The sequence below is a fragment of the Nannospalax galili genome, unplaced genomic scaffold (genome assembly GCF_000622305.1).
Source record: "Nannospalax galili isolate Female #2095 unplaced genomic scaffold, S.galili_v1.0 scaffold1233, whole genome shotgun sequence".
NCBI classification, from domain to species: Eukaryota; Metazoa; Chordata; class Mammalia; order Rodentia; family Spalacidae; genus Nannospalax; species Nannospalax galili.
In genome coordinates this window covers 778,623-790,929 of record NW_008333791.1, presented here as the reverse complement: position 1 = coordinate 790,929, position 12,307 = coordinate 778,623, and the positions used below count along the sequence as shown (strand labels likewise).

The 12,307-nt window shown below is 42.2% G+C and overlaps 1 protein-coding gene across 1 annotated transcript in view; it reads right to left on the bottom strand.

The window, feature by feature from the left end:
- The window catches only part of Nsun4 (NOP2/Sun RNA methyltransferase 4), a 34,387-nt gene that overhangs the window by 12,841 nt on the left and 9,239 nt on the right, over positions 1 to 12,307 (bottom strand). The window contains exons 3-4 of the mRNA XM_008828512.2: positions 10,474 to 10,628; positions 6,886 to 7,046 (exon numbers count right to left, since the gene is read on the bottom strand). Of these exons, the coding sequence (XP_008826734.1) occupies positions 6,886 to 7,046; positions 10,474 to 10,628 (316 nt within the window). The remainder of the gene's footprint in view (positions 1 to 6,885; positions 7,047 to 10,473; positions 10,629 to 12,307) is intronic.

Genomic DNA, 12,307 nt, shown 5'->3' with positions numbered 1-12,307 from the left:
TGGGGCTGGAGAGATGGCTCAGTGGGTAAGAGCACTGGCTGCTCTTGCAGAGGACCTGGGTTCAATTCCCAGCACCACATGGCAGCTAACAACCATCTATAACTGTAGCTCTAGGGGATCCAACACTCTCTTGTGACTCCACAGGCATTGCATGACACAGGTGCACTTACACACATGCAGGTAATATACTTATACACATAAAATAAAAATGATTAATTTTTTAAAAATCCAGGCTGGATAGATGGCTCATGGGTAAAGCGTTTTCTGTATAAACTCAGTCATTCTGCAACTTGTTTTTGATAATTTCTCCACAGAAAATATAAGGTTCCTGAGATATCCTTATTAACCTACACTAGAAACACTTTGTGGGGGATCCCCTACTGGTTCTTGATACAGTTCTTTGCCACCCAGGTGGCCCTTCGGCCCTCCATTTTTGGTGAGTGGTAAGTGTTGACTGTTCTGGCTTAATGGGATCAGTATCAGAGCACAGCATACAGCCTGTCTGGGTCTCTGAAGCAGAAAAGTTGGCATCCTTTCTTCTTTCTTTTCTTTTTAAGATGTTGTCCCACTGTGCAACTCAGGCTGGCCTCAGACTCACTATGTAGCTCAAGCTGTCCTTGAATTTGTAGTCTTTCTGGCTCTGTTTGCCAAGTGATAAGATTACAGACATGTGTCAGCACGGACACCCAGATTTTTCTTCCTCTTTCCCTCCTTCTTTCTCTACTTCCCTTGGGAGTCACACTCAGGGCCTTTTATATATACACTTAACTCCACAGCACACAATTTATTCTACATCACAATCTGGTACACATAAAATCTATGTAACTGAACAGAGGACCTCAAAATATAGTACTTGTCCCTACTTACCAAATGCAGAGCATGATGATGGTTTCTCTATTTCATTCTCAATATGAGATGCTAATCATTATCTATTAAAGTAGTCCCCACATCCCTTATAGGATAAGTGACCTATATAAGGGCTTTGTATATATTAAGATAAGCATTTTACCACTGACCTATACCCCTTCTGGCTCCTATTTTTTACTCTTCTGTATCTTTTTTCCCTTCATGATTCAGTTTGTATATTTTATTTTATTATGTATATGCATGTTTGTGTATGTAAGTGCTGGCATAGGCATGCCACTACATGTGTGTAGTGATCAAATGGCAATCTTGGTTGTTGGTCCTTGACTTCCATTTTGTTTGAGATAGGATCGCTTGTTATTTGCCACTGCATATGCCAAACTACCTGGCCCACAAACTTTGGGGATTTGCCTATCTCTGCCTCCCATCTTATAGTAGGAACCCTGGGATTACAGAAGCATGCTACAAGCCTGGCTTTATATGGGTTCTGGGGATCGCAGCTCACAACCATCTGTAATTCCAGCTCGAGGAGATCCAATGCCCTGTTCTGGCCTCTGTGGGCACCAGGCATGCACATGGTGCACATCTACACATACAGGCAAAACAGTCACAGTCAGCTGGGGCTACAGGGAGAACCTGTCTCAAAAAAAAAAAAAAAAAAAAATTTAAAAATAAATAAATAAATCTTTTTAAAATAAGCTCTTTATCTTCCAGTGAGACAAAATACTACACCAGAAGTCAGTTTCACATTTGAAGGAGAAAGTGGGAGGAACCAGATAAAGATACATTTTATCAAAGACTCAAGGCCATTAAGGACTTACTAGAAGTTCAAAATATTCCAGACAGGTTTAGAAGTACATCTCCAGCAATGAACCCCATGGTTGCCCATAGTTATATATCATGGCAGAATTCAACTGAAAACACATGGTATAAAATGATAAAAAGTCAAACTGTCAACCAAGTATAAAAATGATTACTTTATCGTTAGACTGTACCACTCTATCTCCATGTCCATTATTACAGGAGATTATTCCTTCACAAATGCAAGTCTCTGATAGCCACAATATGGTACAAAAGTAAAATATTACATTTAGTATTTGGGAGGTAGAGGCAGGGGGATCTCAAGTTCAAGGCTAGTCTAGGCTACACAGTGAGTTCCAGGCCAGCCTGGCTCAAAAAAACAAACAATGTTAAAAAGGGAGAAAGCTATGGAAATTCCTACAGTCTTCAAAAGGTGGCTAGACTCTTAAGAGAATGACTGCAAAATGCACTTATGGATGTTGGAGGCCTGAGCTTTACATGCTTGTAAACAGCAGAGCTATGTGATTTCAAGGAGACTATAAGTCAGTGGCAATATGTCTCAATATTTTGGTACCAATATATTCCTGATACTGCTTATTAGTGTCAACTGTAAAAAAACATTGACCTTATTTGATGTTCCTTTCTTCTATTCTTTCTGTCCCTCGTGTGTGTGTGTGTGTGTGTGTGTGTGTGTGTGTGTTTGAAATTTTTGAGATTGTGTCTCCCTGTAGCCCCAGCTGGCCTGGAACTTACTAGGTAGACCAGGCTGGCCTCAAATTCACAACCTTCTGCTGCCTCTGCCGCTCAGGTACTGAACTAAAGGCATGCACCACCACACCCGGTTTCTGTCCCTCTTTTTATTTTATTATTATTTTTTTGGTCATTTTGAGACAGGGTCTCCCTGTAGCCCCAGCTGGCCTGGAACTTACTAGGTAGACCAGGCTGGCCTCAAATTCACAACCTTCTGCTGCCTCTGCCGCTCAGGTACTGAACTAAAGGCATGCACCACCACACCCGGTTTCTGTCCCTCTTTTTATTTTATTATTATTTTTTTGGTCATTTTGAGACAGGGTCTCCCTGTAGCCCCAGCTGTCCTGGAACTCACTATGTAGACCAGGATGGCTTTGAACTCACAGAGATCCGCCTGCCTCTGCCTCCTGAGTGCTGGGATTAAAGGCATGCGCCACCATGCCTGGCTCCAGATTGATTTTTTGAGTATTTGGCAAAGCCTAATTCTTTAAACTATGATAAATCCCAAATGACAGCACTTCAGTGTTTACCTAGCTTTTGTACTTATATTTTTCAGAGGAAAAAAATGCTACTGTCAATTATAAATAGTCAATACATAACCCCATTGTCTGCATATCTGTGACTGTTGGCCAGGTCATTTCAGAGGCTCAGATAAAGTTTATTTCCTATTTAAAAAAATGTTGAAATGTTGGCCTTATCCAGTCAAAATGAGAAAAGGGAGCTAGACATAGTGGTATATGCCTTTAATCCCAGCACTTGAGAGGGAGAGGCAGGCAGATCTATATGAGTTTAAGGCCAACCTGGTCTACATACTGAGTTCCAGGTCAGCTGGGGCTACAGGGAGACTCTGTCTCAAAAGGAGAGAGAGCGAGAGAGAGAGAGAGCGCGAGAGAGAGAGAGAGCGCGAGAGAGAGAGAGAGCGCGAGAGAGAGAGAGAGAGAGAGAGAGAGAGAGAGAGAGAGAGAGAAAGCTGTACCATTGTACTACATGTAGGAAATATTTTGAAAGAGCAGAGCTATTCAACGTCAAATATAGCACAGGCATCTCTACATCAGACACTGGCCCTGCCCAGTGCAGTTACTAGCCATATAACAGGTTGGTACTTGAACATGAATGTGTTTATAGTTTCCTCTATGAGAAGACAGAAATATGTTCAAGTAATTTTATTATTTTAAATAAGGTTTAGTTCAGGAAGAGGGGCAGGAAGCTGTGACTAGAGAGGAATCATGGCTGTCTTGCCATGAACATGCAGACTATGGGGCTCTCACCAAATGACAGGCAAGTACAACTGAGGAAGAATGGAGGTGCCAATAGTTTGTTGAGCCCTGAGGTAGCAGTCCTTGCATCTAAAGTGTTTAACACTTCCCTACCACACAGCAAACTTCACACAACCTTTCTTCAACAGGTGAACTAATAAAGACATCTTCAAGCATCAAAGCTGTTTCAAATGCCTGAAGTAATGCCAAGTAAAATAGAAGGTAGTTCATTCTATTCTGTTCCTAGAGGCACAGCTAAAATCAGTGAATAGAAATAAAACAATAAGGATTGTGACAGTGACAATAATTTGAATGTTTTCTATTTTCCAGAAACTGTGCAAATGCATTCTTATTAATCCCCACCCAAGGGACAGACCCTACAATTAACCTCAACTGAAGAAGCTAAAGCAGAAATGAAAGTTTAAGTAATTCAAAAAATTTCCAGCTGGTAAGTTAGGAAGCCAGGACTTCAATTCGAGGAGCCTAAGTCCAGAATCCTTACCCTCCCCATATGCCATGCCATCTACAGATTTCAATTCACTAAAGGAAACAACTGTCCAACATCAGCGTGATCAAGAAAACCTTGGCGAATCCCCATCAATGTAAGTGTGAAAGAATAGACTGAATAATGAGATCTTTACCGACAGGCACTGGCTGCACTAGCTGCTTTTCCTGGATACTCTCATTGAATTTTCATAATAATCCCATGGGATAGGATTACTTCTTTCATAAATGAAGAGGTGAAGTGGAAGTTCAGTCAATAAGTAGAGTAACCTTGTAATACAGAAACTGGTTAGGCTGACAGCAGAGCTCTCACCACTCTGTCCTGACATTTTGGCAAGAAATTTGAGAAAGGGATTTGTAGGTAGACAGGAAGCAAGTCTCTCAGGCCTACCCAAGATCTTGTAAGACTTGGTCTTTCTTTCAATGTCTTACTGTGGTTGAGGCAGCATGGTAAGAACTAGACAAATTAGTCAGATGACAACACAGTAATAGTAGTTATTTTTTTGTATTTTAAACATGCTTTTTTTAAAAAAAATTTTCTAAGTTCTCATCAATTACCAAGCTGGACTTGGACAGAATATTTTCTTTGGTCCATTAGTGACCTCTTCATCTGGGGCAAAAGAGACATTTCTATTTTATTCTTTTTAATTTTTGTTGTCAGTTTCATGAATGTATAAGTGTTGTGATCATAAAGCATCTTTTTGGTCTTTTTGGCCACAGCTGGCCTGGATTCCAGGCTGGCCTCAAACTCACAGAGATTGGCCTGCCTCTGCCTCCTGAGTGCTGGGATTAAAGGTGTGTGCCACTAAGCCTGGCTAAATATGCCAATTGAAAGACAATTAAGTAACTTAAAATTTTCGAGAAGGGCTGGGCGTGGTGGTGCACACCTTTAATCCTACCTTGGGAGACAGAGGCAGGTGGATCTTTGTGAGTTTGAGGCCAGCCTGGTCTACATAGTGAGTTCCAGGACAGCTGGGGCTACAAGAAGACCCTGTCTCAAAAAAGACCAAAAAAAAATGTATATATATCAAGAAGGGCTGAGAGATAACTGAACAGTTAAGAATACTTGCTGCTCTTCCAGAGGACCTGAGTTAGATTCCCAGTACCCATGTCAAGCAGCTTACAACTGCCTATAACTCTACCTCCAAAGGATCTGACACCCTTTTTCTGACCCTCACAGATACCTGCATACATGTGACACACTCACATATATACACATACATAGACATAGAATTTAAAAATAAATAAATAAGCCAGGTATGGTGGCACATGCCTTTAGTCCCAAGCACTCCAGAGGCAAAGGCAGGCTGATCTTTGTGAAATCAAGGCCAGCTTGGTCTACACAGGGAGTTCCAGACTAGCTGGGGGCTACTGGGAGACACTGTCTCAAAAGACAAAATTAATTAAGAATTACAACATTCAGGCCGGGCATGGTGGTACATGCCTGTAATCCCAGCACTGGGGAGGCAGAGGCAGGCAGATCTCTGTGAGTTCAAGGCCAGCCTGGTCTACATAGTGAGTTCCAGGCCAGCCAGAGCTACAAGGGAGGCCCTGTCTCAAAACACCAAAAAAAAAAAAAAAAAAAGAATTATTCATATTAGGAGAATGTAAAAGAGATACTATAAGTTTGGCAAAAATAGTCTGATAGCAACAATACAGGCAGGCTATAGATAAACTGTACTTAGTGTCAGTATAAGTAAAACTGGTTTAATCTCTATAAAATCTTAACTGGAGGCCAAGTGTGGTGGCACAGGCCTTTAATCCCAGCACTTGGGAGGCAGAGGCAGGTAGATTTCTGTGAGTTCAGCCTCTGTGAGGCCAACCTGGTCTACATAGCAAGTTCCAGGTCAGCCGGGGCTATAGGGAGACCCTGTCTCAAAAAAACAAAAAAAAAAAATTCTTAACTGGATATAAACTATTAACTAGCATTATACATCAAAAGCATAAAACTAAAAAGAACTGAATTTGAGGATGCAAAATAAATGAAAAAATATAGAGGCCAGAATAATACAACATATTACTATTTCTATTCTTTAAAAACCTACATAAGACAGGTGTGGTGGCACATTAATCCCAACACTCATGAGGCAGAATTGGAGGAGCTATGAGTTTAAGGCCAGCCTGGTCTACATAGTAGTTCCAGGCCAGGTGGGGCTTACACAGTGAGATCCTGTCTCAAAAAACAAACCATAAATTTATATTTGTATATATGAATATGTAAAGGCTATAGAAAAAATAAAAACAATGGTTATTTTTTAGGAAGAGAAAGTAAATGGCTGTGTCTAATAGTAAAAAGAAAGCTTATTTTTCATCAGACGTTCTTTTGTACTTCCTGAATTTTATACCATGTGCTATATTAATATTCAGAAATAAAATATTCTCATTCATACTAATCTTCATGAGAGCTTCCTAGCAACCAAGTAACTTCAGTAATAAAATATGCCTAATAACTATTTTCCACACTTGGTTAGGTTCAAATTCTTTTTGCTGCCAACTGTCTCTAATGAAAATAGTAGCACGCCATCTACGCTGAACTGAGAATTCTACAGATAGCTTTTTTCACCACATCACTCATGGGGAACAGTCCAAGTCCATAAACAGCCATACACACTTAAACACAGGGGCTAGATTTCTACCCCCTTGGAGTCTGACACCAGGATGGGGAAGTCAGATTTAGCTCAGCAGCTGTCCTAAACCAGGAATCACTTACCCGGTCATAGGTGTCCCCTTCTAGTTCTCCCCACTTCCTGCCATCCCATGAGGTGACTCGAACTTGATTCCCTTCCCTGATAGCTTGAGGCACATAGCTGTGAAGGACCTTTTGTAGTCTGCCTGTTCGGGAAGTGGAGAGATCGTTGGCAGCTAGATTGCCTGTGGAAAGAAAGAGTCTTCAGAGGCTATAACTCAACAGAACACCCTACCACATCAGAAAATGAGCCAGTTCTCAGACATGACCAATCAACACAGACCCCAAAGACAGGGACATTTATTATATACATGGTACCAAATCAGTCACTCTAGAGCAGAGGTTGCAAAGGCAAATGTCTACATGAGCCAGAGATGAAAAGTAAATAGATAAAGCAGATCAAAAATTTGGGGTCTTTTTGAGACAGGGTCTCCTTGTAGCCCCAGCTGGCCTGGAACTCACTATGTAGACCAGGCTGGTCTTGAACTCACAGAGATCTGCCTGCCTCCCAAGTGCTGGGACTAAAGGCATGTGCCAACACACCTGGTAAATATTTATTTTTAAGGAAGTATAGTCTCTCCTACTACCCACCCCTTTATTTTATGACAGGATCCTATTATGTAACCTAGACTGGCCTTGAACTTCTGATCCTCCTACCTCCATTTCCTGAGGGCTAGGATTACAGGCATATTCCACCATGCCAGGCTTTTGGGGGTTTTTTGTTTGTTTTAAATTATTTATTTATTTGTTTGTTTGTTTGTTTATTTATTTATTTTTTGTCTTTTTGAGACAGGGTTTCCCTGTAGCCCCAGCTGTCCTGGAACTCACTAGGTAGACCAGGCTGGCCTTGAACTCACAGAGATCCACCTGCCTCTGCCTCCCAAGTGCTGGGATTAAAGGCATGTACCACCACACCCGGCTATTATTTTTATTTTATATACACATAAACTATGAGTATATTACCTGCATGTATGTAAGTGCACATGTTGTACAATACCCATGTTGTACAAAGAGGGCATCTAGATGCCCTGGAACTGGAGTTACAGATAGTTGTTGGCAGCCATGTGGGTGCTGAAAACTGAACCCGGGTCCTCTTTAAGAGTAGTCAGTGCTCTCAACCACTGAGCCATCTCTCCAGGGCCATTTTTGGGTTTTTTGACACAGGGTCTTGCTATGTTATCTAGACTCACCTCAAACTTCTTAAGCAATTCTGCTTCAGCCTCCTGGGTAGCTGGGACTACATGTGTTCCTGTGCCTGGCTACTCAAATCTCTTTGAAACATGGCTCTCTTCAGCTTTCCTAGATACTATAGGTTATACAACCATTCTTTAGTAGCAGAACCCCAACTTTATCAGGAGAGGGCAATGTGCCCCAAAAGAGAATACTTCTTTCCTTCTTTTGTAACTAAGTAGGAATAAGTGACCCAATTTCAGTTAATAAATTATAGACAGAAGTGTCATGTGGGACTTCTGGAAAGATGTGTTTAAAAGGCTGACACAATTATTTCCTTCTGCCTCAAATTCAAATGTGTTCGCTGAAGTTCCAGCAGCCATCTTGGACCATGACAGCAACCCTAAGAATGATGCCCATACTAAAGAGTTTGAAGACAAAGATACAAAGTGAGACACTGTCTCAAAAACAAAAATGACAATTGACACCCAGCCTCAGAGGCAAGGAGCAACCAGAAGTGGGAACTGTAAGGAAGAACCGGAGAGCATGCACCTTACCTAACAGAAGTGGTCATTACTAGGAACCTACCTAGCGTTCCTACAAAGAAATGTCCCCTTTTTTTTTTTTTTTTTTTTTTTTTCTGTCTTTTTGAGGCAGGGTCTTCCTGCAGCCCCAGCTGGCCTGGAACTTGTTATGTAGACCAGGCTGTCCTCAACCTCACAGAAATCTGCCTGCCTCTGCCTCCCAAGTGCTGGGATTGAAGGCATGCACCACCATGCCCAGTGAAATGTCCCAATTTTTTTAGGGCACTCAAAGAAGTAAAAAATAAGATACTCTGTTCTAAAGGATTTTCAGGGAGATATGAACTGAGAAAATGAAAGATGGCTTCCAATTCTGCCTCTATGCCCTACATTTGTAAGATTTAAGTTCTAAAATCACTCCAGATCTGTTTCTCCTCCATAAAACTGGAGGGTAGGACAAGGTAAATCTCAAGTTCCTTTCTTGCACTGAAATTCTGTGATCCTATCTATGTTTCTAGGGTCAAGAAGTCAGTCACACCAGGCATGGTGGCACTCACCTTTTAATTCTAGCACTTAGGAGGCAGAGGCAGGCAGATCTTTGTGAGTTCAAGTCCAGCCTGGTCTACATAGCAAGTTCCAGGCCAGCTGGGGCTACAAGGAGACCCTGTCTCAAAAAGGCAGAAAAAAAAAAAAAAGAAGTCAGTCACTTGGGTGTCTGGGATAAAGCAGAGGTGCTGGTAATTCAGTACGCCTTGGAAATAGAAACTCTCAATTATTTCTCCCTTGCCCTTTCCTTCCTCTTAGCTCAAGTTCTTCCTCTTCCAAATAACCTTACAGTGTTCCCCTCCCTGCTGAATGCAGGTTCCCACTGCATTCAGATCAGCACAGGATGGGCTCTCTTGCACTATACTCACTCATTAACCCTATATCAGCATCTTTTCTGTTTTGCTTCTGAGCATTCAGAAGGCTGAGAGCAGATCATACATGGGCCTCCCAAGAGGCTGGAGGCTAACTAACCTGTGTAAGGCAGCTGGCAAGAACAGGAATAAAAAGGTGTGGGCCTAACAAAGAGGCCCAAGGATGTGGCAAGAGAAGACTGAGTAAGCTCCAGTTTGGATATGAAAAATCACATCTCCTTGTAGCTCTTTCTCAGGATGTCAAGGAAAAGACACTTCTACTTTAAGGCAGGATGTTGGCCAGTGGATAGCTAAAATGAATGCTTCTAGTATAGAATGCCAGAGCTGACCTATGCTACTGAGATGCATAAAGCTTGGGCCTGTTCCCAAGAAATTCATCATTTTGAAGAGGCAGACGATACCTATCTGGTAAAGCACTAAGGAAAGGCTAATAACGGTAGTGTATTAACAGGTGATGCTCATGGTGTATCATTTCTCAACAAGCCAGCAGCAGCTATGAGGGAAGACTTCCTGGAGGTAGTACACTTGAGCTGAGGCTTGACAGCTAAAAGAATTAGATAACACAGCTGGGGTGGGATGGGGGAATTCTAAAGAGAGAATGTAAACGAGAAAAAAGTAGCAGAATGTGGCTGAGGCACATAAAGATCAAGGAAGGGTGACATTTAAAGCTAAAATTAGTGGCTGGCAGGAGAAGGAAATGAGACACTCTCCTTAGAGACAAATCAGCAAATGTAGAGGGGTGAAAGGGTCACGTGACGGATGATCATAGGGACCAGAGCCCTAATGTAATCTGCCTGCAGAGAGGCCTTGCTCAGCAACCTTTCTCAACCAACTGACAGAAAAAGGGAGGAAATAATCAAAACAAAACAATAAGAGCAATAGGGTTAGAAAGCAAATACTATTCCCCTATCCAGCCCCAGGACCGAAAGCTCATCACATTCAGTGCACCCTGACTGGGTGAAGTGGGAATCCTCCCTGCCCAAGATACCAGTCCATTCACTTACGGCAACAGCCAGTCTGAAGTAATGCGAGTGTCTTCCCCCCAGGAGCTGCACACAGGTCAAGCACAGTGTCTCCAGGCTGCAGGCCAAGAGCCAGGACAGGCAGCAAGGAGGCAGCGTCCATCAGGTAGTAGTCCAGGAGACCTAGGCTGCTAAGTCTGGAAGAGAAGAGACCACCTTATTACCAAACTGCAGGTCAGGACACCTACTGGGGGCCAAGGCAAGCAAGTCCATCCCCTGGAGGGCCAGTGAGCTCCACTCAGCAGAACCGCTTCTGCCACTCATTCCTTTATACAGCACCCAGAGTGATTTTTTTTTTTTTGAGACAAGATCAAAGTTTTATGTATCCCAGGCTGACTTCAAACTCTCCAGAATGACCTTGAACCTCTGATCCTTCTGCCTCCAACCTCCGAGTGTTAGAATTATAGGTTTGTGCCACTACACCCAGCTTCTTCTGTATGGATCAAACCTAGGGCTTTCTGCATGCTAAGCAAATATTCTACCAACTGAGCTACATCCCCGCCCCGAATGATCCTTTTGAAAATAGATCAGTTCACTCCAAATTAGCCACACTAGCCACCTTGCTATTCCTTAAGCCATGCATGCACCTATCTCAGGCCTTTGCGACAACTGTACCTTCTGCCTGCAACACTGTTCCTTCAAATATCCATCACATCTTGCCATTGTTGCCTCAAAAGTGACCTCTTCAGAGTTGCTGGCATTCTCTGACTATCTAAAATTGAACACCTCCCCCACCTCCTGGGCTGGAGAAATGGCTCAGCGATTAAGAGTACTGGCTGCTCTTGCAGAAGACCAAGGTTCAATTCCCAGAACCCACATAGAGGCCAACAACCGTCCATAACTGCAGCTTCAGGGGATCTGACCCCTGACACTTCTGACCTCCGCAGGCATTGCACAACACGGATACACTTACACACATGTAGGCAATACACTCATATACAGAAAATAAAAAAACAATATATTTTTAAAAAATAAAATAAAATAAGAACCCTTATTCCCATCACTTTCTATCCCCAGTCTGTATTACTTGTCTTTAAAGTACTTGTTATTTACTTCAAATGTACAGGTTTGTATGTTTTCTATCTCTGTCTCCCCCATTAGAATATTAGCTCCAGGAAGGAAGAGATTTTTGCTTGCTTTGCTCATTGTAATATTCCAAGATCTGAACTAGTGCCTGGTACATAAAAGAAACAATGTTATCGGGCTGCATATTGAGATATAAAGTACTTTAAAGATACACAGACAGGGAACATCAATTTTGTGTATCAGAGCTACCAGAGTTGGGCCTGATGAAGAAATCAGAGTTAAGTAAAAACAGAGGAACATTCTAAGCAAAAGAGAAAAAGAAAACAAACTCAAAGCTTCTTTAAGAACCAGGGAGATAAAGCCAGTCTAGACTGCATAGCAAGTTCCAGGCCAGATGGGGCAAAAAGACAAAAAAAGAAAAAAAAAAATTCTAAGTGAAGTGACACAGACTCAGAAAAACAAGCAATGTATGTTCTCTCTATTAGTTAATCTTAGCTCCAAATCCTTATATGTGAGTATATATCTTGATGTAACCACAGGACCCAGGAAAATGGAAAGAAACCAGAGGGGTAAAGGGAAAGAAGGAACCCATTTAGGTGGTGTGAAAAACCAGAGGGAAATGAACTAATGTTCAAAAGACTACTGAGGCCGAGTGTGGTGGTGCATGCCTTTAATTCCAGCACTCAGGAGGCACAGGCAGGCGGATCTCTGTGAGTTGAAGGCCAGCCTGGTCTACATACTGAGTTCCAGGATAGCTGGGGCTACAGGGAGACCCTGTCTCAAAAAAAAC